We start from the raw sequence: 25,235 nt of genomic DNA on the forward strand, positions 1-25,235 counted from the left end.
AGCGCATGTGGCCCCATTCCACAGCTACTGTGTTTCCCTGAAAATAAGACTGGGTCTTACATTAATTCTGACTCCAAGAAACGCATTAGGGATTATGTTCAAAGGATGTCATCCTGAAAAATCATGCTAGGGCTTATTTTCGGGGAAACACGGTACTGAGTCAGAATCTCTCAGGGTGAGGCCTGGGAAGGTATGTTTTAGCTACTGTGTTTCCCCCAAAATAAGACCTAGCTGGATCATCAGCTCTAGTGCATCTTTTGGAGCAAAACTTAATATAAGACCGGGTATTATATGACATTTTACATTATTATATTATAGAATATAAGACCCAGTCTTATAGTAAAATAAGACTGGGTCTTATAACAATTTTTGCTCCAAAAGATGCATTAGATCTGATGGTCTGGCTAGGTCTTATTTTCGGGGAAACACCATAGCTCGCTAGATGATTTGTATGTACACTAAAATCGAAGACGCACAGACTTAGTGCACAAAATTTAGTCCCGTCCTTTTATATTACAGATGAGGAAACTGAGCTCTGATGACTTAGCCACAGTTACTGTGGCAAAGTCGGATCTCAAGCCCAGATCTCCCGAATCCTAATCCAGTGCACCGGCTGATGTGTTCTGTTCCTCTCCCACAAAAGTGCATCGGTGTCCGTGTGAGAAACACTGGCTGAGGTTCAGTGGCCCTCTGGCCTGACCCAGCATGTCTATTCATGTGCACATAGGGTTTCTCCCTTCCATGCTTCCATGACTCAAACCAAAGATGTTTCTATGTACCTGCGAGTGCCTTTGGCTTGGGAGGGAGGTCTTTTGCTTGTCTTTTCTTTAGCTGTCTTCATCATTATAGTCATCATCACCATGACATTCTTCTTTGTTTTGAAAACCTATTTTTGCATTCATTCAGTATTTCATAGCCGTGATTCTCAAACTTAACCGCACTTCGGAATCTCCTGGGGAGCTTTAAAATATCCTGACGCCTGGGTCCCACACCCGGAGTCTTAATGGAATTGTTTTGGGGTGTGGTCAGGACATCAGGATTTGTAAAAGCTCCCCACGTGACTGCAGTGTGCAGCCAAATACTGGGAACTGCTTTTTCATAAGAGTCTCACCATCATCTTAGGATAAGGAAGCTCAGGCTCTGAGACAGTTAGTCTCTTGCAGGAAACTTGAAATCACCTAGTGACACCCGGTGCAGACTGGGTTACCAGGTACTTGTAATAAATCTTTAAAGCCAGCAGTCAGCCTACAGGAATGGGGTAAAACCTGTTTTACTTTGCTGGTTTCCAGTGTTTTCTTGGCTTGTGTTTCTTGACATGAGAAAGGAAAAGAACCAGCTCTGAAATGGTATCTGGAACCAAATGTTTACAACTGAAATTCCCTGCTGAATCCTTTTAATGACTGGAAGATAATCATTACTGGAGCAACCCAACTCCCATTCTTCATTGCCCAGCATAATCATGGTCAGGGAGCATCAGGAAAGCCAGATGGAAGGGACCTGCTCACTCTGCACCAGCACACGTGCCCCATTTGGAGACTAATTAAGAAAACAACAAACCTGCCCACATTGGCTAAGAGAGCGCCCCACTGGGGTTTGCAACTTTGGACACATTTTTCCTACATGTAGCATATTGGAAGAGAATTTCCCATTGCTGCCGCTGCTTTTTTCCTGGGTAAGCTGATCATTGAAATTACGGTGTGCAGTGTTCTTGCCTGGTGCGCCCTCTTGCTTCCTTGAATGTCTTTGGGAACATCCTGTAGTTCTTACAGTCTAATTTCTCACCCTTCCCAAGAGAAATTCTCTGCTGTGGGAACCAGCCTCTCTGTTCCCATAATCCCTTTCTACTTCAAGTGTTTTCCATGGACCAGCAGCAACAGCATTACGTACCTGGGAGCTTGTTAGAACTGTAGAATCCTGGCCCCAGTCAGGACCTACTGAATCAGAATCTGCATTTTAACCAGGTGATTTCTGTGCACATTGCAATTTGAGAAGCATTGCCCAATAAACAGGGTTTCCCCCTATAGCTTAAAATGCCCTCTCTCCCCCCTACTTTCGTTTATCTACTTCCTACTTGTCCTTCAAAGCATAGCTCATACCCTCTCCCTCTGTGAAGCCCTCAATATTTACTCCCTCCATCTTATACCTGTTTATCTTGACTTTTAGAATTTAAACAAATGTTGAATGTTTCATTGTTTAAATGGTTCAGATGTTAGCTTAGTCTAATTATTAAGATTATATCTTCCCTCAAAAGTGCCCAGCACAGGCTCTGCATATAATATGAATTGTTAGATTCATCAAGATCTGTTTCCTGCTTGAAAGCTTTCCCTTAGCCCTACCTTGTCTCTTTAAGCTTCTGCCTCAAAGCAAATCCCCTGACTTTTTGTCATCTCCACACCTGAAGTAACTCTCGAACCGCTTGGAGATTTTCTAAAGGCCTGACTCTTCCCTGTAACCTAGTGGGTTCCAGGCGAACCACAACCCCAAAGACACATCAAAAGTAAAAATCTAATCAATTGTGAATATTGACTTTGTACAAAAAGTTTCCCTAACTTTTTTTTTAAAAGAAAAAAAGTTTCATTTAAGGGAAGAATAAAAATCAAGTCCTTAACAAATGGAGAAGTCTATCTCCCTGAAACCAAGCCGAGCATATCGATGTCACTGGTGTCCACGTGTTTCATCTCTGCAGAGTTTGCTAGACTGAAATTGAGCCTTGGGTTCTTCACTCTGACCCTCACTGAAACTTCCAGTACATTAATTTCAAATATTGAACCCAGGCTTGGGTTACCATGAGAACCTGCCCTTCTTGGTCTCAGAGATTTTGTGTTTACATTTTTGACTTGATATGATCTCTCATAAAAGAGAAATGTAAATAAAAACCACAATATCACCTCACCCCAGTCAGAATGGCTATCATCAACAAGACAAATAGTAACAAGTGTTGGAGAGGCTGTGGAGAAAAAGGAACCCTCATACCCTGTTGGTGGGAATGCAGACTGGTGCAGCCATTATGGAAGGCAGTGTGGAGGTTCCTCAAAAAATTACAAATAGAATTGCCATATGACCCAGCAATCCCTCTCCTGGGTATCTACCCCAAAAATCTGAAAACATTTATCCATAAAGATATATGTGCTCCGATGTTCATTGCAGCTTTATTTATAGTGGCCAAGACATGGAAACAACCAAAGTGTCCTTCAGTAGATAAAAGGATAAAGAAGTTGTAGTATATATACACAATGGAATACTACTCTGCCATAAGAAAAGATGAAATAATATCATTTGCGACAACATGAGTGGATCTTGAAATTATTATGCTAAGCAAAATAAGTCCCCAACTATTTAATTTGAAATTATTTTGACTGGGAATTTTGAAAAATAAATTTACTTTTGGGGATAAGATGTTTTTCTGGTCTACCATGGTGCCCACAGGAAACTCAGGATTGTCTCTGGCTGTCTCATGGATTGTGCCATCTGGTGGTATCTCTTTTACTGGCCCCATACCCTGAGGCAGGAGACACATCTTTGAGGCTACCATCTCCCCAAATTCCAGGCAGAGGGTGGGCATACATCCTAACTACCTATCGGCCCTCAAACCTATCTGGCAGTTATAGGATCTCTTCTAAGGCTTGGCACGACAGGATGTAGCAGGAACTCCACCCAGACTTTCAACTTCCTGGTTTCTTTTCCATGTCATCTCTTCCCACCTTGAACAGCTTTCAGCTCCCTCCTGATTCTACGTACTCTTCAAGTCTGTTATTTATGGTATTTTCCTCAAAGCTATTGTCCATGGGTAATAAAGGTCATTTTGATGTTCATTGGTAGTCAAATGGCTTGTTTCTTTCTCTGAGCAGAAGCCTTTGCTACCACCAGAATGATGGGACAAAAGATTGGGGTGAAATACATTGCTGGAGGAAAACACCTTAGTTAATATCAGATTCTTACTCTGTTAAGTATGTGTTTCGCATGCTGTTGGAGTGAGTTTTTACATTCCATGTAGATGGGCAGTCATATATTCAGGGCATTTTAGACTATTGCTTGGTGATGTTGGCAGTGGTTGATATATAGTAGCAAAGACTGCCACTTCAGACTGCCTGTGGAAAGGACACTTGCCCTGGTAAAGGGTCTGTGGTTGGTGCATTTCATTCATTTCCTTAACAACAAAGGTCATCTTTCCTCAGCATGGCAGTGTTTCAGTCACAGCACAACCTTCAGTTAGGGCCAAGAAGCATAGCATGAGGTTCATTGCTGTCTCATCTCTTCCTATTCAGAGCCCAGCCCAACAGGAAAATTTCACAGCAAACTCCTCTGTTTGAGGATCAGTGAAGGGAATCGATTAAACTAATGAAACTCTTTAAACCAAACCACCAGACTTGTATTTTTAAAAAAGATATTTTTAAGATATCTTAAATTATTTTAATTCAGTGTAAAAACATTTTTAAAGACCTAAATTGATCAAAGTGGCGGTGTGAGGTGAGCCTCTGGAAATCTCCCCTGGAATTTACAACAAACTGAAAAACTGTAACTCCACAAAGGACTCCCTGCACAGCAGACAGGAGTAAACAGAATTGCTGAAACACAGGGCCTCTGAATCTGGTGCAGGAAGAGCTTTGGAACTTCAAAAGCTCTATGCATACCCACACTACTTGGTGCCCTATGACCCAGGCGAACTGTAAACACAGGAGAAGCCCGCCTTCCAGGGAATCGCCCCATTGTGTGAGAAGCTAGAATAGTGCAGAGAAAACATAACACTACAGTGTGAGAGAGAAAAAAAGGCTGCAGTCGGAGAGAAAATAAAACATTCTACAAACACGTGCTGGAAAACAAAAGGAAGATCTCTTCCTATCAGCCTGTTGCAGAACCCACTCCTGTAGATGTCTAGGAAGACAAATAATAAATCAGTAATTGCCATGAATAACCAAGGCAACAAGACAGCTCAGAAAGAAAGTGAAAAGTCTCCAGAAAATGATCTTAAAGATATGGAAATATGTGACTTAAGTGACAGAGAATTCAAGATTGCAGTTCTGCAAAAACTCAAAGAGATGCAAGAAAACACAGAAAGGCAGTTTAATGAACTCAGAAACACAATAAAAAACAACATGAACATTTTACCAAAGAGATTGAAATTTTAAAAAAGAACCAAATAGAATTTCTGGAGATTAGGAACTCAATAGAAGAAATTAAGACTGAAATAGCCAGCTTAGAAAGAATCCTCAACCATGTACCAAAATTAGGTAGTAGAGTTTACCAGGTGGAGGAAAGAATCAGTGACATCGAAGATAGAAACCTGGAAATGACACGGATGGAAGAAGAAAGAGACTAGAGACTTAAAAGAAATGAAAGAACTCTACAGGAACTTTCTGACTCCATCAGAAAGAGCAATATAAGAATAATGGGCATACCAGAAGGAGAAGAAAGAGAGAAGGGAACAGAGAGTATATTCAAACAAATAGTCGATGAGGACTTCCCAAACTTGTGGAAAGAACTGGATCCTCGAATCCAAGAAGCAAATAGAACACCAAATTACCTCAACCCCAACAGGCCTTCTCCAAGGCACATTGTATTGAAACTGTCAAAAATCAACAACAAAGAAAGAATCCTCAACCGTGTACCAAAATTAATTCAAAATGGATCAAAGACTTAAGCATAAGACCTGACACAATAAACTGCATAGAAGAAAACATAGGTACTAAACTTATGGACCTTGGGTTCAAAGAGCATTTTATGAATTTGACTCCAAAGGCAATGGAAGTAAAAGCTAAAATAAACGAATGGGACTGTATGAAACTTAAAAGCTTCTGCACAGCAAAAGAAACCATCGACAAAATAAAGAGGCAACCAACTGAATGGAAGAAGATTTTTGCAAACAGTGCCTCCAATAAGGGGCTAATATCCAAAATATACAAGGAACTCATGCAACTCAACAACAAAAAAGCAAACAACCCAATTGAAAAATGGGCAGAGGACCTGAAGAGACATTTCTCCAAAGAGGACATACAAATGGCAAATAGACATATGAAGAAATGCTCAACATCACTAATCATCAGATAAATGCATATAAAAGCCGCAATGAGATATCACCTCTCCCCAATTAGAATGGCTATCATCAACAAGACACATAGTAACAAGTGTTGGAGAGGCTGTGGAGAAAAAGGAACCCTCATACAGTGTTCTGTGGGTGGGAATGCAGACTGGTGCAGCTGCTATGGAAGGCAGTGTGGAGGTTCCTCAAAAAATTACAAATAGAATTACCATATGACCCAGCAATCCCTCTCCTGGGTATCTACCCAAAAAATCTGAAAACATTTATCCATAAAGACACGTGTGCTCCAATGTTCATTGCAGCTTTGTTTACAGTGGCCAAGACATGGAAACAACCAAAATGTCCTTTGATAGATGAATGGATAAAGAAGTTGTGATATATATACAGAATAGAATACTATTCAGCGGTAAGATGATATAGGAACATTTGTGACAACATGGATGGATCTTGAGAGTATAATGCTAAGCGAAATAAGTCAGACAGAAAAGGTCGAGAACCATGTGATTTCACTGATATGTGGTATATAAACCAAAAACAACAAAAGAACAAGACAAACAAATGAGAAACAAAAACTCATAGACATAGACAATAGTTTAGTGGTTACCAGAGGGTAAGAGGTGTGGGGGGTGGGAGATGAGGGTAAGGGGGATCAAATATATGGTGATGGAAGGAGAACTGACTCTGGGTGGTGAACACACAATGAGATTTATAGATGATGTAACAATTGTCACCCCAATAAACTTTAATTTAAAAAAAAAGAGAACTAAATCCACCAAGATACCAACATGTGCATATGTCTTATATGCTCCAAATACAGGAGAGGGAATTTGGGGTTGTTTTGATAAAGGCTTAATGGGCTGGGTGCCCCTCCCTGCCATCACAGTTACTTTTTTCCCACTGGCAATACCATTTCCTCATTCCCAGGGCCTCAGAGTGTTTCAGAAGCTTGGAGGTCATCTTCTTGGAGGTAGTATACGTGTTCATGCGCGTGTTCCTATGTGCTGGGAGCGGGGAATGCTGAGAAAGCAGGCAAATGAGAGAACAAGAACAGGCCCCTCCCCTTACAACTCCTCTCCTTTCTTCGTTCTGTACTGTTTGTGTAGAGGGGAAAAAGAGCGCCCTTTTCCTCAGTGTTCCCCTTCACATACTTTTCATGAGCACTGTTTTCACTTTTTATTTACTGATCAGTAAACCCAAGGGTAGGTTTTGTCTGTTCCCAAAGATAAAGAACTGCATGCATGACCGGTCTTTATCCAGCCAAACAAGCACAGTTTCTCTTTGTTTTTCACAGTGTTTCTGAGAGATAAGAGGAAACCACCCAGACATGGTGCGTGACTGGGGAGGTTTTGAAATATTTTATAAAGTCATTCTCTAGTCTGAGCTGTGGATTAGGTATGGAAAGAATGGGAGAATGCACCACATATAACCTAAGTTGATTTTTTAAAAATCTGGGTTAAAACTAAGCAGGAGAGTACACACACATGTGCGTGTGCACACACACACACACACACACACGGGTCGGGGTATATGAATAAATGTTCAACTGAGGAAAGAATAAGCTGATTTTCAATTATTGGCACAGGAGTCAAATAGGGAGATTTTGAGTAATTCAAATGAGTATATACCCCGAAAATGTAGTGACCTTTTCCTGTCATGAAAACTGCCTCTTTCACATGGATTCAGTACCAGTATCGGCAGACAGGACCCAAGTTCAAAGAGCCAGATATATTACTGGGAAAATAGGGAGTGGGACCAGGTTAGAGTCCTATTACGTTCATGCCCTTCAAGGGTCTTAGCAGCTTTCCGAGAGTGAACCAGGACAGGGGGATTAATACGAGGCTGATGATGCCGCATATTAAGTAGAGTAAGACTAAATGTAAGCACAGTCGGTACTGATGAAGACACACAGAGTAAGACGTTTTTAACAGCAAATGAAAGTTTTGGTAGTAATTTGAATAGATGCAGAGCAGAAATCATTTAGGAGAAATTTGCTGTTCAGCTAAGGAAAGACCCAAAGCTGAGTCCTGAGATGATTGTGGGAATGCATGGGAAGGTAGGGTGTTTCCGAATTTTAGGCAGAAACAAGGAGTAAACCCGAGAGACAAAATGGGTAGCTAATAAAAGGAAAATTGAAGTCAGTTGTTTCTGAACAACCAGATGGAAACCGAGGACATAGTAAAGTCTTAGTGAAGCTGAGCAGTGCTTCATTGTCTGCGTGCCATACTCTGCCTTACTGTTTCCCTGAGGCTCATGAACTTTAATTGCTCTATTGTAGACTTTTGTCTATGTCTCATCTCCAGTGTTGGATAGAAAGTTCCCTGTAGGAAAAAAAAATGTGTCCCATGCTTTCTAGAATCCCCCCTATGGTACCTAGTACAAGGCTCACTAAATGTTAATTGGCAGAATTAATTAATGAACAGCTTCCTCTTTATGTAATTATTTTTCCAAATTAGATGCCAGATTTGAGGAGGCCAAAACCTGGATTATATTTTACCCTTCTAATGTTGGGTAAATCAAAGGAGCAAGTTATGAGTTAAGAAGTCATTAGTACTTTATTTCAAAAGGAATTGGTGAATCTAATGGCAGGTATCAGGTAGGAAAATTTCATATGTTAGGAGAGAGGCCAAAATCCAATGAACTTTTTCCCTTGATCCCAGATTCATTCAGTCAGGCTAAGGCTGAACTATAGGTGGCGTGTGTGTGTGTGTGTGTGTGTGTGTGTGTGTGTGTGTGAGAGAGAGAGAGAGAGAGAGAGAGAGAGAGAGAGAGAGAGAGAGAGAGAGAGAGAGAGGATTTTTACTCTGATGAGTACTTTTCATGTACAGGTCAGCCTTTCTGGAAAATTGACTTCATGGGAACAGAGGTCTTGTCTATCTTCCTCACTTGTATCTCCAGCATCTAGAACAGGCTTCCCTGGCAGATAGTAGGGGCTTAAGAGACAATTGTGGAAGGAAGGGAAAGAAAGATGGAGGGAGTGAGGTTAGAGAAGGAATGAAGGAAAGACGGGAGGGAGGGCTCTGTTTTTCATGCTGGTAAACCTGGCACTTATTTACTCACTTATCTGTTACCAAAAGACCTCTCAGGTTCTGTGTTAGGAACCAAGGATACCAAAATGATGAGATGCCATAGTCTTTGCCCTCAAATAACTGATCGTCTAGTAGAGAGAGACGTAACACACTGGTTTGATAAGTGCTACACCAAGGAGTCATGGTGATCCGAGGTCTCCAATTAAGTTCGCGAACTTGTTGCAATGATGTTGCTAACCTTTTTTGATATCAGAGGGATTATTCATTATGAATTTATACCAACTGGACAGTTAACCAAATTTACTATTTGGAAGTGCTGAAAAAGGCTGCGTGAAAAAGTTAGATGCCCTGAACTTTTTGCCAACAATTCATGGCTCTTGCATCACGACAATGCACCAGCTCACACAGCACTGTCTGTGAGGGAGTTTTTAGCCAGTAAACAAATAACTGTATTGGAACACCCTCCCTACTCACCTGATCTGGCCCCTAATGACTTCTTTCTTTACCCGAAGATAAAGGAAATATTGAAAGGAAGACATTTGGATGACATTCAGGATATCAAGGGTAATACAATGACAGGTCTGATGGCCATTCCAGAAAAAGAGTTCCACAATTGCTTTGAAGGGTGGACTAGGCGCTGGCATTTGGTGCACAGCTTCCCAAGGGGAGTACTTCACAGGTGACCGTAGAGATATTAAGCAATGAGGTATGTAGCACATTTTCTAGGATGAGTTCACAAACTTAATTGTCTCACCTCATACAAGAGTGTGCCAAAGGGAGCATCTAATCTGCCCAGAGGTAGAGTGGGAGGAAGAAAGATTCTGAAACCTGAGCAGAATTGTAATAAACTCAATGATGCTTTGTAGGCTTGAGAACATTTTTATCTCTATTATCCTGAAAATGACTGTTGGTGGACTGAATAAAGTATTGACAACTGCAAATGATTGTAGTTTAGCCTTTGTCTATTCAGAGTCATTTTGAAATTAGAAGTAATTTTGCCTTGGTACATTTTGGACTTTGGTTTCATTCAGGAAAAGTGAATCTGTCATGTAGCAGTAGCTTGTCATAGAATTGTGGCTCTCTAAGCACCGTTTAGTGACACAAACTGAAGGCCCATTGTCTGGGGCAGATCTGCACCATACACCAGGAATAACACCTTTGTTAAACATCATGGGTTCGAACCCGTCTTCTTTTCTGAGCAATCTCTTGTTCCTGTGACAAAGATTAATGATATAACAACTGTAAGACGGTCTTTGCATATTATAAAAGCCTATAGTAGTAAAGGTGTGTATTTCCCGTCAAAGCAGCAAATTTTCTGAAAGGGGCTGATAAATGACAACAAGGAGAGAATCAGAGGTTAAAAGCTAGGTATGGTTGGTTGAGCTTACTTACACCTAAGAAAAGGACTTTGGGTATATGCTGATGGACGTTTTAAGCAAGAAAACCCATTTTCTGAGGAAAAAAGATCCTGATTTGACTTCTGTCTCTTGACTTCCTTCCTCAGGTGCTGACCCCAGCACAGATCAAATCAATTTGCCAGGCGATTCTGGATTCTGGGAAGCAATATGCCATGAAAAAGAGGAAACCATTTCCCCTGATGTATTCTTACTATGGAACCGAATACTTGGGTGAGTGAAGGCATTGGTGAAGGAGTCTCTAATATCAGCATTGACTAAAGATGGGAAGATTTTGTTTTTGCATAGGTCATCACTATTCATTTAACTAGAAATACTTTGAAATGCCATTGAAAAGCAACTGTTGATAGATATTACAAGTCACAGTTTAATATTTGTTTTCACAGTCTGCCTGACAAGTATAGCCATTTTAACAATAATTTCACTGAAGACGAAAATAAAGATTTTATTCTAGATTGTGAGTTCATTGGCCTAATTTTGCTGAGTTTGTGAGCAGTTCACAGGCTTATTGCAAATACTGCCTCTATACAGGGAAACAGGATTCAGTTCCTCTAACATTTTCAAGTTTTTAATATTAGTGGATGAATAATAGATTACTGACTAACAATCGCGACTTTTGAGCTATGAGGCTTGTAAAGTGAAAATTAGTTGCTTCTCTTTTGAACCCTTACCCCGAGCATGACTTGCAAGGCTCTTTGTAGATCGCTGCCTCCTTCTCCAAACTCAAGCTTTATCTCTCCCCTTGCTGGTTCTGTCCAGCATAGTGTTCTGCAAGCAAAGTGTTCTCATATCTGTGTAACTCTTGTGCCTGTTCCTTTTGCCTAGAATGCTTGGCTTTCCCCAACCCCTTCATCTATCTGCAATTCTTACACCCAGACTTCAAACATCATTAGCTCTATTGAGAAACTGTGTGTTTTTGGAAAATAGGTTTACTGAACCCTCTCAGGAGAAACATTTACACGGTTCAGGTTTTGCCCTGAAGCACAATTGGGTCGTGTCATATCACCCTGCCTATTGGAGCCCTTATCACATCGCACTGTAATTAGTGGCTTACCTGTCCAACTGCCTTAGCAGGTTCTGTGCACCTTCAGGATAAAGACTTTCTCTCATTTATCTTTGTGATCCCTGGACCTTTACCAAGACCCTGCACATAATGAGTCCAAGTGCCCAAGTGAATGAATGGATGGCTGATGAACAATGAGCTTATAGACTAGCAGTTCTCTGAGAGTTTTCTCAAGGAAGCTTTAAGTTCCTGCTCTAAATTTCCCTAGAATCAGACCTTGAGACAAGGATTTGGGTGTAAATGGTTTATTTGGGAGGTGATCTCACAAAGTGTTGATAGAAGAGTAAGGAAATCGGACAGGGTAGACAAAGAAATTAATAGAGCATGTGGTAATGAGCAATTGTGGATAACTGAGGCTCAGTTCCACAGGGGACTCTTGGAGACTGTATAGAACATGCCTCAGAATTGTCCCACCCAAGGGGTAAGAAAGCTGGGGTGTTTATTCCGCAACTCTCTGCTTCAATCAATAAAGAAGGGATTTAGTCTGTTTTGTTCACTGATCTATTTTCATCACCTAGAATAGTATCTGGCACATAGTAGGTACTTAATTCTTATGTCGAATGAATGAATGAATGTTTAGGATACCAAGAACAAATTATTTTCAAGCACTTTAGAAGCACTTTCATAAAAGCTATAGATATGTTCATTACAAAGTTTTAAAAAAGTCTTTTCTCTAAAACGGGTTGGTTACTCAACTTTTTTTTTATAAAGATATAGATAATACATACTTTTGGCTTTGTGGGCCATATGATCTCTCACAAATACAACTCTGCTGTTGTAGTACAAAAGCAGCCATAGACAATACACGAATGAGTGTGGCTGTGTTTCAATAAAACACATTATTTACAAAAAGAAGTTGTGAGCCAGATGTGGCCTACAGGCTGCAGTTTGTCAACTCCTGCTCTAACCTATGTTCCCCAGAAGCCTCGTTCTTAGGCAACTCAATGATTACGTCACTATGTGTGCTTTCAAGTATTATTGCCTTTCTTTTTATTTATACTGTGACTGTCTTTTCACTAAATTAAACCGGCTCCCCTCTCAATTATGTAAATTAATTATGCTTTGTTTGCCAATATAGGAGCAGCTCATGGCCTGTCGTCCATTCTCCAGATGCTTCTTTCTTACCATGAGCACCTCAAGCCCTCAGATCAGGAACTGGTATGGCAGAGTGTGGACTTCCTTATGGAGCAAGAGCAGAACTGCAACTGGCCACCTGAGCTCGGCGAGGCCATCGAGAGAGAGAACGAGCTGGTACACTGGTGCCACGGCGCCCCAGGTCTCACACGCACTATTATCTGAAAACACTGCCTTTCATCGGGCTTAGCCAGAGATACCTTTTTTGAGAAGTGAGGGTAGTTCTCCTCTTACATCATTACTACATGAGATAAAAAGGTCAAGGTGAAACTTTTCAAAGCCAAAATATCTTTCTTGATCTATAAAGGATCTCCAGAAATGATCCTGTGGTTTTAAAAATATATGATCTACATCTATTTGTATATCAATTAAACTAGCACCGTCCAATAAAATATAATGAGCCACATATCAAATTAAATTTCAGTAGCCATTAAAAATGTAAAAAGAAACAGGTGAAATTAATTTTAATACTATATATTACATAACCCAATATACCCAAAATATTATTTCAACATGTAACCAATTTAAAAATCGAAGTATTTCACTTTTTGACATATTAAATCTTTGAAATCCACTGTATATTTTGTACTTAAATTACATCTCAATTCAGAGTTAGCCACATTGCAACTGCTCAGTAGCTACACTGGACACTGCAAATCTGAAGCCGGGCATTTCAAAATGTCCCTGGACTACTGGCATGGGCAGCCTGGGAGATGGTTAGAAATCCAAAATCTCAGGCCCCACCCGAGACCCAATGAAGGAGAATCAGTTTTAACAAGATCCCTGAGTGATTAGTATGCACATTAGAGTTTGAGATGGCACCATTCTAGAATTTTTTTTCAAATGAGGCTTTCAATCATCACCTAATAAAAAAGTCTAGAGAAATAAAAAGCTGTCTGCAGTGAACTCTCTGGAACTGAGCCTGGAAACTTATCAGACCCCATCTTTGCCTTTTTCTTTAAATCCCATTACACTGCTAATTAGGCCTTTGGAGAAGGGGCAATTTGAAAGAAGTTTAATTCTAATAAATCCATTACTTTTGGTTGAATGGCCAGGGAGAGATTTAAAATACCAAATAGCACATTTTTGGATTAGGACTGGATTTTTTTTGTTTTAATTTAAGTTTATTGGGGTGACAATTGTTAGTAAAGTTACATAGATTTCAGATGTAGAATTCTGTATTACATCATCTATAAATCCCATTGTGTGTTCACCACCCAGAGTCAGTTCTCCTTCCATCACCATATGTTTGATCCCCTTTACCCTCATCTCCCACCCCCCACACCTCTTACCCTCTGGTAACCACTAAACTATTGTCTGTGTCCATGAGTTTTTCTTTCTCATTTGTTTGTCTTGTTCTTTTGTTGTTTTTGGTTTATATTACCACATATCAGTGAAATCATATGGTTCTCTGCTTTTTCTGTCTGACTTATTTCGCTTAGCATTATAGTCTCAAGATCCATCCATATTGTCACAAATGGTCCTATTTCATCTTTTCTTACTGCCGAATAGTATTCCATTGTGTATATCACAACTTCTTTATCCATTCATCTATCGAAGGACATTTTGGTTGTTTCCATGTCTTGGCCACCGTAAACAAAGCTGCAATGAACATTGGAGCACACGTTGTCTTTATGGATAAATGTTTTCAGATTTTTTGGGTAGGTACCCAGGAGAGGGATTGCTGGGTCATACGGTAATTCCATTTTTAATTTTTTGAGGAACCTCCACACTGCCTTCCATAACGGCTGCACCAGTCTGCATTCCCACCAACAGTGCATGAGGGTTCCTTTTTCTCCACAGCCTCTCAAACACTTGTTACTATGTGATTTGTTGATGATAGCCATTCTGACTGGGGTGAGGTGATATCTCATTGTGGCTTTTATATGCATTTCTCTGATGATTAGTGATGTTGAACATTTTTTCAGATGTCTATTTGCCATTTGTATGTCCTCTTTGGAGAAATGTCTCTTCAGGTCCTCTGCCCATTTTTCAATTGGGTTGTTTGTTTTTTTGTTGTTGAGGTGCATGAGTTCCTTGTATATTCTGGATACTAGCCCCTTATCGGAGTCACTGTTTGCAAAAATCTTCTCCCATTCAGTTGGTGGCCTCTTTATTTTGTAAGACTGGATTTGGATTTAATTTTCCAGGATATGCCTCAATCCCGTGAGCACAGCTATAAAATACACTTGATTTCTCTTTAGTTTGTTACCTGATTTTTATTACTTCCTTCCCTCTCCTTACCTAATTAATGTCCTTTAATCCAACTGTAATTTCACTTTTTTCCCTTAGTCCAGTTTGAGTTGATGAATAACATACGTCTTAGTCCCCTGGTCACCTTTTCTCTGCCTGCCACACTTACGGAAGGAAGGGACTTCCCAGGCTCCTGTGTGCGCTGGTGCCAGTGCCAGCGCATCGTGCGTAATGTCCAGGTGAATTCTGCCAGTTCCAACTTGAGCTCACTTCTTCTTTCTTTGAGCTTTTTGGAGACAAACAGCAGTTATTTACCATTCTGGAAATGATAGCTCTTCATGTTACACTCAGCAATTCTTTTTCCCATTCTCTTTAATCATTTTCAGGGATGGTGTCTGGATATCCTCCACGCACCTCAGGATCCTTGAATTTTAGAGATGTCCCAAGTTAAATACAGAATATTTTAAAAGGACTCAGTTGTATTAGTTGTAAAAGGAAAGAAAGATAATCTAACACGAGTGGGTCAGTTCATTGATGTAGATATCTCGAAGGGCACTTATTCCATCATTTCTGTACCTTCCATCTGTTTGTAAATCAGGTACCATAACAGTACAGCACAGGATTCATCAGCTTGGGGACTTTATTATCCTTGTGTATCATTCATGTTTAATATCTTGGTAAGATTAAACACAGGTTGCAAAGTAAAGTCGTTCAACCCACGTATTCACTGGACTACCAAAAATCAATTTGCAAATGAATAAAGAACCATTTGGGGCCCTTTATTTCTGCCAATCCGCACTCCCATCTCAAGGATATTGGTTTTCCTCTTACGGGATGTGCTGAAAACAGCATCAAGAGTGATTATAAATCTGATAAGTGCAGGTCAAAGACCACCAAGATTTCTCTGAAGTTGGCAACAGTAAACTCTCCAAAAATTTAAAACAGGAGAAGACCTAGAAAAATAATTTTCATTTGTTTGAGGAAAATATTTGAGAGTTTATTTATGAACAGTGCAGATGGTTTGGGTCAGCAGACTGATTCTGTGATTTAAAACCTTCCAGAAATAATCCACAGTATCGAACTTCATCAATGATATGTTATTTCCCCCTATGATTGTTTCCTGTTGGCTTTCTCAACTCACCTCTACAGGTGACAGCCTAAGTCATCATTTTTGAAGTATAGAAATAGTTCTTGACTCTGAGTTAATAACTCTGGGTTCTAATTGTGACTCCAACACTAACCAGCTAAGTGACCTTGAGAAAACCACACTGTGTCTTTTGTGCCTTTGTTTTTTCATCTGTGAAATGAGCACATTGAGATGAAGTAGGGAAACTCAATCTTGTTTCACCACAGACCCCTTTTATCCTGTGGATCCTTGCTGTCGCTGAGGGACATGTCCCAAAAGATTTGTAGACACCACATTTATAAATACCCAGTATGGTGTGTAGTTGTTATCACTAAATGCAAGAAGTATAGCAGGCAGATTCATATGACCTCTTCGTAGCCTTAATGATTCTGCAATACAGGATGAGAATCATTTACAAAATCATTAAAACAAATACTGTGGCTAAAATAAACTCTAGGTTGCATTATGTTACATTATCACTGTGGTAACACTGATAGTGCGTTTCCTTTCCTCTGTGTGAAACACAGGTGTGGCTTTCTTTTTTTAAGTCATTTCACAAAGGTTCCTGGGGAGGTGACTTTGAATAGAGAGCAACAAGGGCTTATGCAGTGCAGGTATCATTGGTTGCTAAGCTTTGTAGTGCACACTGTGCAATGTATGCCTATGTGAAATAACAGATCCCGGAATGGACCTGCCTGGTGATTCTCCTAAGTTGAAACTGTGTGTGCCAAGTCCGGCTGTCACAAACCTCTGCTAGACTGCATGTTTTCAAAGATTTAGTTTCTCAAACCATATTTCTTAAGTAATAATTCCTTTCTCCAATTGTATTTGGCAAAGACATATAGATTTGTGGCTGACTCAAGTTTCTTATCAATGCACCATAATCAGTGTTCCCAGGATGAAATGACACATTCCCATTAAAAGCAAAGAAATTCAACATTATTTCTTATAGATTAAGCTGTCTTATTGTGGATTTCATTAAGTCCAGTCAGGAGACAATAGCTTAAGAAGTTGTTCAAGGTCCCTTCTGTGTACCATTCTGTGATCCAGCCTGCAGGAAGAGGCCCTTTCTCTCTGGCTGGAACCATAGGATCGATACCCATTAACTGCCTGGGGCTAATAGCCTAGTATCACAATTGGACCATCTCAGCCCTTCTTCCTTCCACATCTCTCATCTCTACCTCAGTGTTGGCCTGTGCTGATGTGAGAAATGAGACATTATAAGGTCAGCAGACAAGTGTGGAGCCCTGGCCATGTGTCAAACACTATGCCACAGACTAGGGGAGCAAAAATGAACAAGATAGAGGTCCCCCCTTGGTTAGTTTGCACTATAGTAGGGGAGGCAGACATGTACACAGGTCATTTTAATATGATACTGTATAAGTGCTAAGGTTTGTATAGGGAGTGATGGGAACTCAGAGGGATTCCTGGTGCCTCTCCCTCAGAAAATGCTTCCGGGAGGAGCTGATGCCTGAGGTAAGTTGGCCAGGCCAGGAAAGGTAGAAAGTTCCAAGAAAAGTCAGTCAGAGGCATGGAACCACATAGCAAAGGAAGGGGAACTTCAGGTGCTTTGGCTTTACTTAAGTGAAGAACTGCAAGTAGGGAATGGAGGAGAAGTGGCAGGAGAACAGAGTAGGAGCTGGGTCACAAAGGGCTTTCTGTGTCTCACCTGGATACTGGCCTCACCTGGATTCCAGCCTCACCTGGATTCCAAGAGGAAACTAAGAGGCACAGGTTACACTTCAGCGTTCATTTGTCGTAAGGCAGTGGCTGCTCTTTTGTACCCGTGTCAGTCAGTCATTGGCCGAAATCTGCTTGGGGGTGGGTGCATGGCCCAGTCTCCCATTTGGCGGAGGGCAAATCTCCCAAGAAGAGGGCAGATATGAGCTTTGTTAGTGGCCATAGCTACTGGGAGATGGGGCACCTGCTGCTGGGGAGGTAAAGGGGATCTGGCAGAGCACCAAGGGCTTGTGGTTCGCCTGGCTAATAACTCCTCATCCTTTGGTACTCAGGTGAGATGGTGTCACTCCCCAGCATGGGCCTTTCCTCCCTCCGGGTGTGGGTTAGGAGCCTTCCTGTGTGCTTCCACAGCACCTCTGCTTCCTCTCACTTAGCCTAATCAATTCCCCCAGTTAGGCTGTAAACACTATGAAGGCTTAGCACCTACTACTGTGCCTGGCGTATAGTCGGGGCTCAAGGAATATCTAAACAGCCACCAAATCCTGTAAGCTGTCTCTTTCATTAGCCCCTTTGCCATCTTTCTGCCAACATGATCAGCTCATAGCTATCCCATTGCCCTTCTTTAGGTCTCTCTTAACACCATTGTGGGGTATTTTGTTTATAATAATTAATTACGTCATTAAAAATAAAAACCAATCCACAACAAAAACATTCCCACTGGTTCCCTATTGCCCACAGAATACAGTCCAAACTGCCTAACTAGACCTATAAAACCATCCATAATGGGGGTGGCCAGATGGCTCAGTTGGTTAGAGTGTGAGCTCTGAACAGCAAGGTTGCAGTTCGATTCCCACATGGGCCAGTGAGCTGCGCCCTCCACAACTAGATTGAAGACAACGGCTTGAGCTTGGAGCTGAGCTGCCGGTCAGCAGCCGGTTGGCTCAGTGATTGGAGCGCGGTGCTCATAACACCAAGGTCTCTGGTTCAAGTCATACATGGGCCAGTGGAGCTGTTCCCTCCACAACTAGATTGAAAAAACAAACAAACTACAAAACATGAAACCCAACAAAAACCATCCATAATGTGAACCCGATCTTCCTTTCCACCTCACTGTCCTCTTGATTAGAGCACTGACCTGCTGGTCTCTGTGTGGCTTGTTTGTCCTGCCCTTGCCCATCTGGATGCCTAGGATGCTCTCTCTACCTCACCCTGGGCCTGGAGTTCCCTAGGCATTCTACAAAGTCCTGAAGAAACGCTGCTTCATCTGATTGTCTCCCTCAGGTAGCTTCCACTATTCTGATCCCTCTAGTATTATTGATAGCACCATTCATTTCATGCTCCATTATCATCATGAACTACACGTCCTATTATATGTCAGTCACATGTACTATTTTTCTCTCCCTTTCTAGACACTGCCTTCCTGAAGGGCAGGGATCATGTTTAGCACTTATTTTATATCACCCAGGGCCGGGACTGGCTACAGAATTTGGGGGGGCCCAGTACAAAATGAAAATACAACCTCTTTTTAAACAATGGAAGAATTTCAAGATGGCGACAGCAGAGCATTAAAGCCAGCATCAGGCCCTTCTGGAGGCCCTTGTGGTGCTGTACAGGTCACATGCCCATAAAGCCAGTCCTGCGTAGGCCTCTGCATACAGTGGATGGATAATCAATGAACACTTTCAAATGAATGGATACAGTGAATGAATGGATGTATAATTACATCAGTTCAGTTCTTTTAAAATCATCCTTTAGTTTGTGGGAGATACTTTGTTCCTAAAACTGAAGGACGACAATGCTATACGTGACGTTATCAGCGGTTGACTGGAAAGCACTGGCTGAGGAGAGCCTGTTATGTAAGTGCTAATCATAGGAAGTGTTAAATGATAAATTTTAAAAGAGAATAAAGTTAACTCATACAAATATAAAATAAATATATGTCAGTAATTTTATTTGCTCATTAATTAATGACGGAACCAGAAAGGTGTTACGACTGGTTCAAAGGAAAATCCAAAGAGCAGATGGATTTACAGGCCATTAGGAATGCAGACATGAATTTGCTTAATAGATGAAAACCTGGCTGCTTCCACAAGGGTTGAAGGAATCAGTCTGACTGCTACCAGACAATGTGAGCTTCTAGGGACAGGAATTCTTTACATTACTATCAGTTTTCTACATGGTAATTCCTATCTCTACAGAGTTGTAAAAGAGCCTAGTCAAAGACAAGGAAAGGCAGGGAAACCTTCATGGATGGGCTACTCAAGATACCAACTAAAATTCAGTCTTTCCCACTTTATATAGGAGAAGATAGGCCACGCAGGAGAGAGAGTTATCTTAGGTCACTAATCTTCACTCTGCGTATGAGCACCTGGAGCTTGGGGGGAAATGATTCTATTAATAGTTGTCACTTCTCTTGTTTCTGTTCCTGCCTGTGTAATCGAGATTGCCTTTGTTGAGAAGTTTTGAAGGAAAGTGTCCTTCCTTGGAACAATCAAATTGGGAAAAAAATTCACTTCACAGCTGGAATAGAAGTCTTGGCTCAGTGGTTTGGGATCATTGTTGTTTTTGGCAGGACTACAAGTTTTGTTCTTAAGAAAAGGTGTAGAGTTATAAGTACTTTAACATGACAAATTCTGAACCTCTGAAGGGGAATGGGCAAACTGTAAACATTTAGCCATTCCAAACAGCCAGATATGCATAATGCTCACCAGAGTATGCATTAAATATTAACCCATTTGTAAATTATGGATTTTATCAACCTATGTACTTGTTGCTCTTTCTCCAGCAGCCAACACCATGATACAATTCAAAGAACTTAAACTAAATCTCACAGGTAAAATAAGACTTCTTTGTAGAAAATTCTGTAGCCTTGCTATTCAAAATGAGGTCCCCGGCAGTATACTTGTTAGAGATGCAGTGTCTTGGGGCCCACTTCAGACCTGCCAGATTAGAATGCATATTTTACCAATACACTGGTGATTTGTGACCCTTTTACAATCTGAGAAGTTCTACTCTATAGTATTAAGCCCTGAAAGTCACCTCTAATGTCTTTTGATATTTTCACAGGAATTGCCTATCTGTTTGCCAAAGCTTATCTGGTTTCCAAGAAACCACAGTACCTGGACACATGTATCCGATGTGGGGAACTCACATGGCAGAAGGGCCTGCTAAAGAAGGGGCCGGGGATTTGCCATGGTGTAGCTGGCAGTGCCTATGTCTTCCTGCTGCTATACCGGCTCACAGGAAACTCTAAGTACATCTACCGAGCCCAAAGGTCAGCTGTTCTTCACATGTATTTTTTTGCCAAATGTTATTCTAACGAATTTTCTGAATAGATAATAGAGTCACATAGTTTAAAAAGTGTAAAAAGAAATACATCAACTATGCACTGTAAATAATTTAGTTTACTTCCCAGGAGATAATCAGTGTCACCAGTTTCTTAGTTATCTTCTCAGAGATAGTCTGTGTATATATATACAAGCAAATAGGGCAAAATAATCTGCCTCTTTTTTTTTTTACACAAATGGTAGCAACTTGTTATTTTAGCGATCACCCAAATCAGTGCATACAGGACTTGTGATTTTTATTTTTGCATAGTATTACCTTGTATGAATGAACCATAATTCATTTAATCAGTCCCAGAGGGACATTTGGATTATTTCCAGTATTTTCCCTTACCAAGAATGCTATGATGAATAACCTTGTACATCATTTTGTACATGTATGGTATATCTGAAACATAAATCCCTAGAAGTAGAATTTCTGGGCCAAAGGATATGTGTATTTGTGATTTTTTTTTATTGTGCTAAGAACACTTAACATGAGATCGATCCTCTTAACATATTTTAAAGTTCACAATGCCATATTGTTAGTTATAGGCACAGTGTCGTATAGCAGATCTCTAGCACTTACCTTGCATGACTAAAACTTTATACCCACTGAGCAGTAAGTAACTCTCCATTTCCCTCTCCTCCCCCAGTCCCTGCCAAACACCATTCTATTCTCTGCTTCTATAAGGTTGGTTATTGTAGATACCTCATATGAGTGTTATGATGCAGTGTTTGTCTTTTTGTGACTGATGTATTTCACTTTAATTACCATTCTGACTTCTATTTTGACAGAATTTTTTAGAAAAATGAGTTTGTTAATTTTAATTCTGTACCATTGGGTAGATTTTGGAAACAAATAATTTTCAGGTTAATATGATGACACACTATACAGGCCAGAATACAATGAAACAGCTACTCTCACACATTGTTGGTGCTCTTGTAAATTGCTGTATATCATTTAGAAATTTTTTGAAAAGCACAAAAAATGTTTATCATATTATTTTTAAGTAAAACAATGTAGTAGACCAAATATTATGCAGCCCAATGTCAAAAATGTAATAAATCAATCAAAGCTTAGGGGGGGAAAAAGTTGGAAGAAGAGAGAGTAAAATTAACTGTGGGTTTCTTTTAAAGTATGCAATGGTTGTCTATGTTTTACAACTATTCCACTATAATATGTTTAAGTGAAAAAAATGAAAATTACCATATATTGAATGTTTGCTATATGCTCAGAGACTAGCATATGATATCTCTAATCTTCACAGGTAACTTTATGCAATTCTGCAACTTCACCATTTTAAAGTCGATTAAGATATTTGCCAAAGGTCATATAACATGAGATTATCAGAGTTGGATAATTCAACTCTAAAGTTCTTCCTCTTTTTACTACACCAGCAGTTCTTAATCTAGGGTTTGTGAATTTACTTGAGAAAAATATTACGTCTCAAATTGAAATATAACATTTCCTTCAATTCTGAATATAGGTAATAAGCCACAGGACAATTAGCAGTATCTGTAAAGAGATGACATAGGTGACAGCACTTTAAATGCTGTTCACTATTAAAAATGTCACTAATAGATGTCAAAGATATTCACATATCATCATGTTACTATTTTTGCAGATATTGTGAAATATATTTCACTCCCATCATTAGTTAGAAATGTCTGCAATTATTAGACCCACTACTAGATCTTGTTATTTAATATGTTAATAAAGAATACATATGTTATTATATCACAAATTTGGTTTTAAAAATTTTGCTAACTGTGTTTGTTTTTAATTTTCGGGGTGACAATTGTTAGTAAAATTACATAGATTTCAGGTGTACAGTACTGTATTGCATCATCTATAAATCCCATTGTGTGTTCACCACCCAGAGTCAGTTCTCCTTCCATCACCATATATTTGATCCCCCTTACCCTCATCTCCCATCCCCCACCCCCCTTACCCTTTGGTAACCACTAAACTATTGTCTGTGTCTATGAGTTTTTGTTTCTCATTTGTTTGTCTTGTTCTTTTGTTGTTTTTGGTTTATATACCACACATCAGTGAAATCATATGGTTCTCTGCTTTTTCTGTCTGACTTATTTCGCTTAGCATTATACTCTCAAGATCCATCCATGTTGTCACAAATGTTCCTATATCATCTTTTCTTACCACTGAATAGTATTCCATTGTGTATATATACCACAACTTCTTTATCCATTCATCTATCGAAGGACATTTTGGTTGTTTCCATGTCTTGGCCACCGTAAACAAAGCTGCAATGAACATTGGAGTACACAAAACATTTATGTATAAATGTTTTCAGATTTTTTGGGTAGATACCCAGGAGAGGGATTGCTGGGTCATATGGTAATTCTATTCGTAATTTTTTGAGGAACCTCCACACTGCCTTCATAACGGCTGCAAAATTTTGCTAACTGTGTTTTAATATAATTAATTTTCTTGGGAGTCCTGTGTATTTTATTTTATGTATTTGATGACTTTTTTCTGAGATGGAGTCCAGACTGCCAAATAATCCATAGCACTAAAAAGGTTAAGACTCTTTGAAGCTATACAATGAAGCTTCATTGTATAATTACAAATTTTGAATAAACTCTTAAGATGCATCATTATTCTACTGTTTAAAATTCTGAATTCCATTTAGAAATTGTTACATCTTCAGGAAAACAGTTGATAGAAAATTCGTACCAAACAAAATTGCAGTGTTTCCTGCTGATTTATTTTAAGCTGCCAGCAATAATTCTAAGAACCCTACAAAGATCAAATAAGTAATTACTCTTCATAAGACCCCCTGTGTAGTAGCAATCATCTAAATTCATGGCAGGATCAGCTGTCAGGCCTTACCAACCCTTGAGCGCCAGCCTCTGAATTGGTGATTATTTTTGTTGTTGATGGGAAGAAGGAGAGCTAGTCAGTAAAGAGATGACATAGCTGACAGAACTTTAAATGCTGTTCATTACTAAAAATGTTACTCATGATAAACAATTTGAATAGGATTTGTGGCAAATATCAGTAAAAGAAAAAAGCTCTTTCATAGAGAATTTAGAGGCCAGTGACTTATTTTTAAGGCAGATGTCCGAAAAATAATCTATCTTGCTATTTGATGTCATGATTATAAAATGTGGCTTGCCTTTTCCCATTCATCGTATTCCCTTGTTTGCCCAAAGCAGATTGTCTAAAAACTTGCCCATTTATTTTCATAGTCTCTGTTCCCTGTCACATATAAATGAAACCTAGTTTAGCAATAATATGCCTGCAGAAAGACAGCATATTTACTTTTTTAAAGGAACAGTCATACATCAGCTTGCTTCTGTTCAAAATAAATAAAAGTATGGCTACTTACCTGTCTTTTTTTATTTTTAATTGGATGACAGAAGGATTGAAATCCTCAGTAAATACCAAACTGCTATGCTTTGCAAATGCTCAAAATAGTTGAATTTGCCTGTCAACATGATTTGTTGTGAAACATATACAATTACATAATAGCTCCTCTGTAGGGCTCCTCTGTTTTTTGTTGTTGTTTGTTTGTTTGAGCAGAGAAAAAGTCTCTCTTAAAACATTATACAATTCTGGAAAGAAAATGATGCTAAAACTTTAACTCAGCAGAGAGGAGAAAGAAGCAACCCAAGGCCAACAATGTGGAAACACTCATGTTAAATCTCTTCATATTTTCTTCTTCTTCTCTTAGGTTTGCTGAATTTTTATTTACCGAGGAATTCAAGGCCGGTTCTCGGGTCCTTGAGAGTATATACAGCTTGTATGAAGGCTTCTCCGGGACGGTGTGCTTTCTGATCGATCTGCTGCAGCCCAGTCAGGCTGAGTTCCCGCTCTTCAGCGTCTTTGTTTAGAAGGCTCCATCTCCTACTGTGGCCCTGCAGAAGGTCCTGGAGATTTCCTGAGCCTACTTGAGGCAGTTTCCACACAAGCCACATTCAATGGTATCACAACCATGAGCCTTAACATTGCTGCCCGAAGGAAGGAAAGAAGGGAGGGAGGGAGGGAGGGAGGGAGGGAGGGAGGGAGGGAGGGAGGGAGGGAGGGAAAGAAGGAAGGAAGGAAGGAAGGAAGGAAGGAAGGAAGGAAGGAAGGAAGGAAGGAAGGAAGGAGAAGAGAAGGGAGGGAGGGAGGAAGGAAGGAAGGAAGGGAGGAAGGAAGGAAGGAAGGAAAGACAGAAGGGAAGGAAGGAAGGAGGCAGGTGAAGGCAACATGATACCAGACTTAAGGG

General features: G+C 40.1%; 1 protein-coding gene across 1 annotated transcript in view; it reads left to right on the top strand.

The window, feature by feature from the left end:
* The window catches only part of LANCL3 (LanC like family member 3), a 93,186-nt gene extending 68,191 nt beyond the window's left edge, over positions 1-24,995 (top strand). The window contains exons 2-5 of the mRNA XM_019718415.3: positions 10,568-10,691; positions 12,620-12,817; positions 20,741-20,948; positions 24,699-24,995. Of these exons, the coding sequence (XP_019573974.1) occupies positions 10,568-10,691; positions 12,620-12,817; positions 20,741-20,948; positions 24,699-24,858 (690 nt within the window). The 3' untranslated portion in view covers positions 24,859-24,995. The remainder of the gene's footprint in view (positions 1-10,567; positions 10,692-12,619; positions 12,818-20,740; positions 20,949-24,698) is intronic.
* Positions 24,996-25,235: the final 240 nt, after the last annotated feature.

This window comes from Rhinolophus sinicus, chromosome 18 (assembly GCF_057876585.1).
Source record: "Rhinolophus sinicus isolate RSI-liver-muscle chromosome 18, RSI-T2T, whole genome shotgun sequence".
NCBI classification, from domain to species: domain Eukaryota; kingdom Metazoa; phylum Chordata; class Mammalia; order Chiroptera; family Rhinolophidae; genus Rhinolophus; species Rhinolophus sinicus.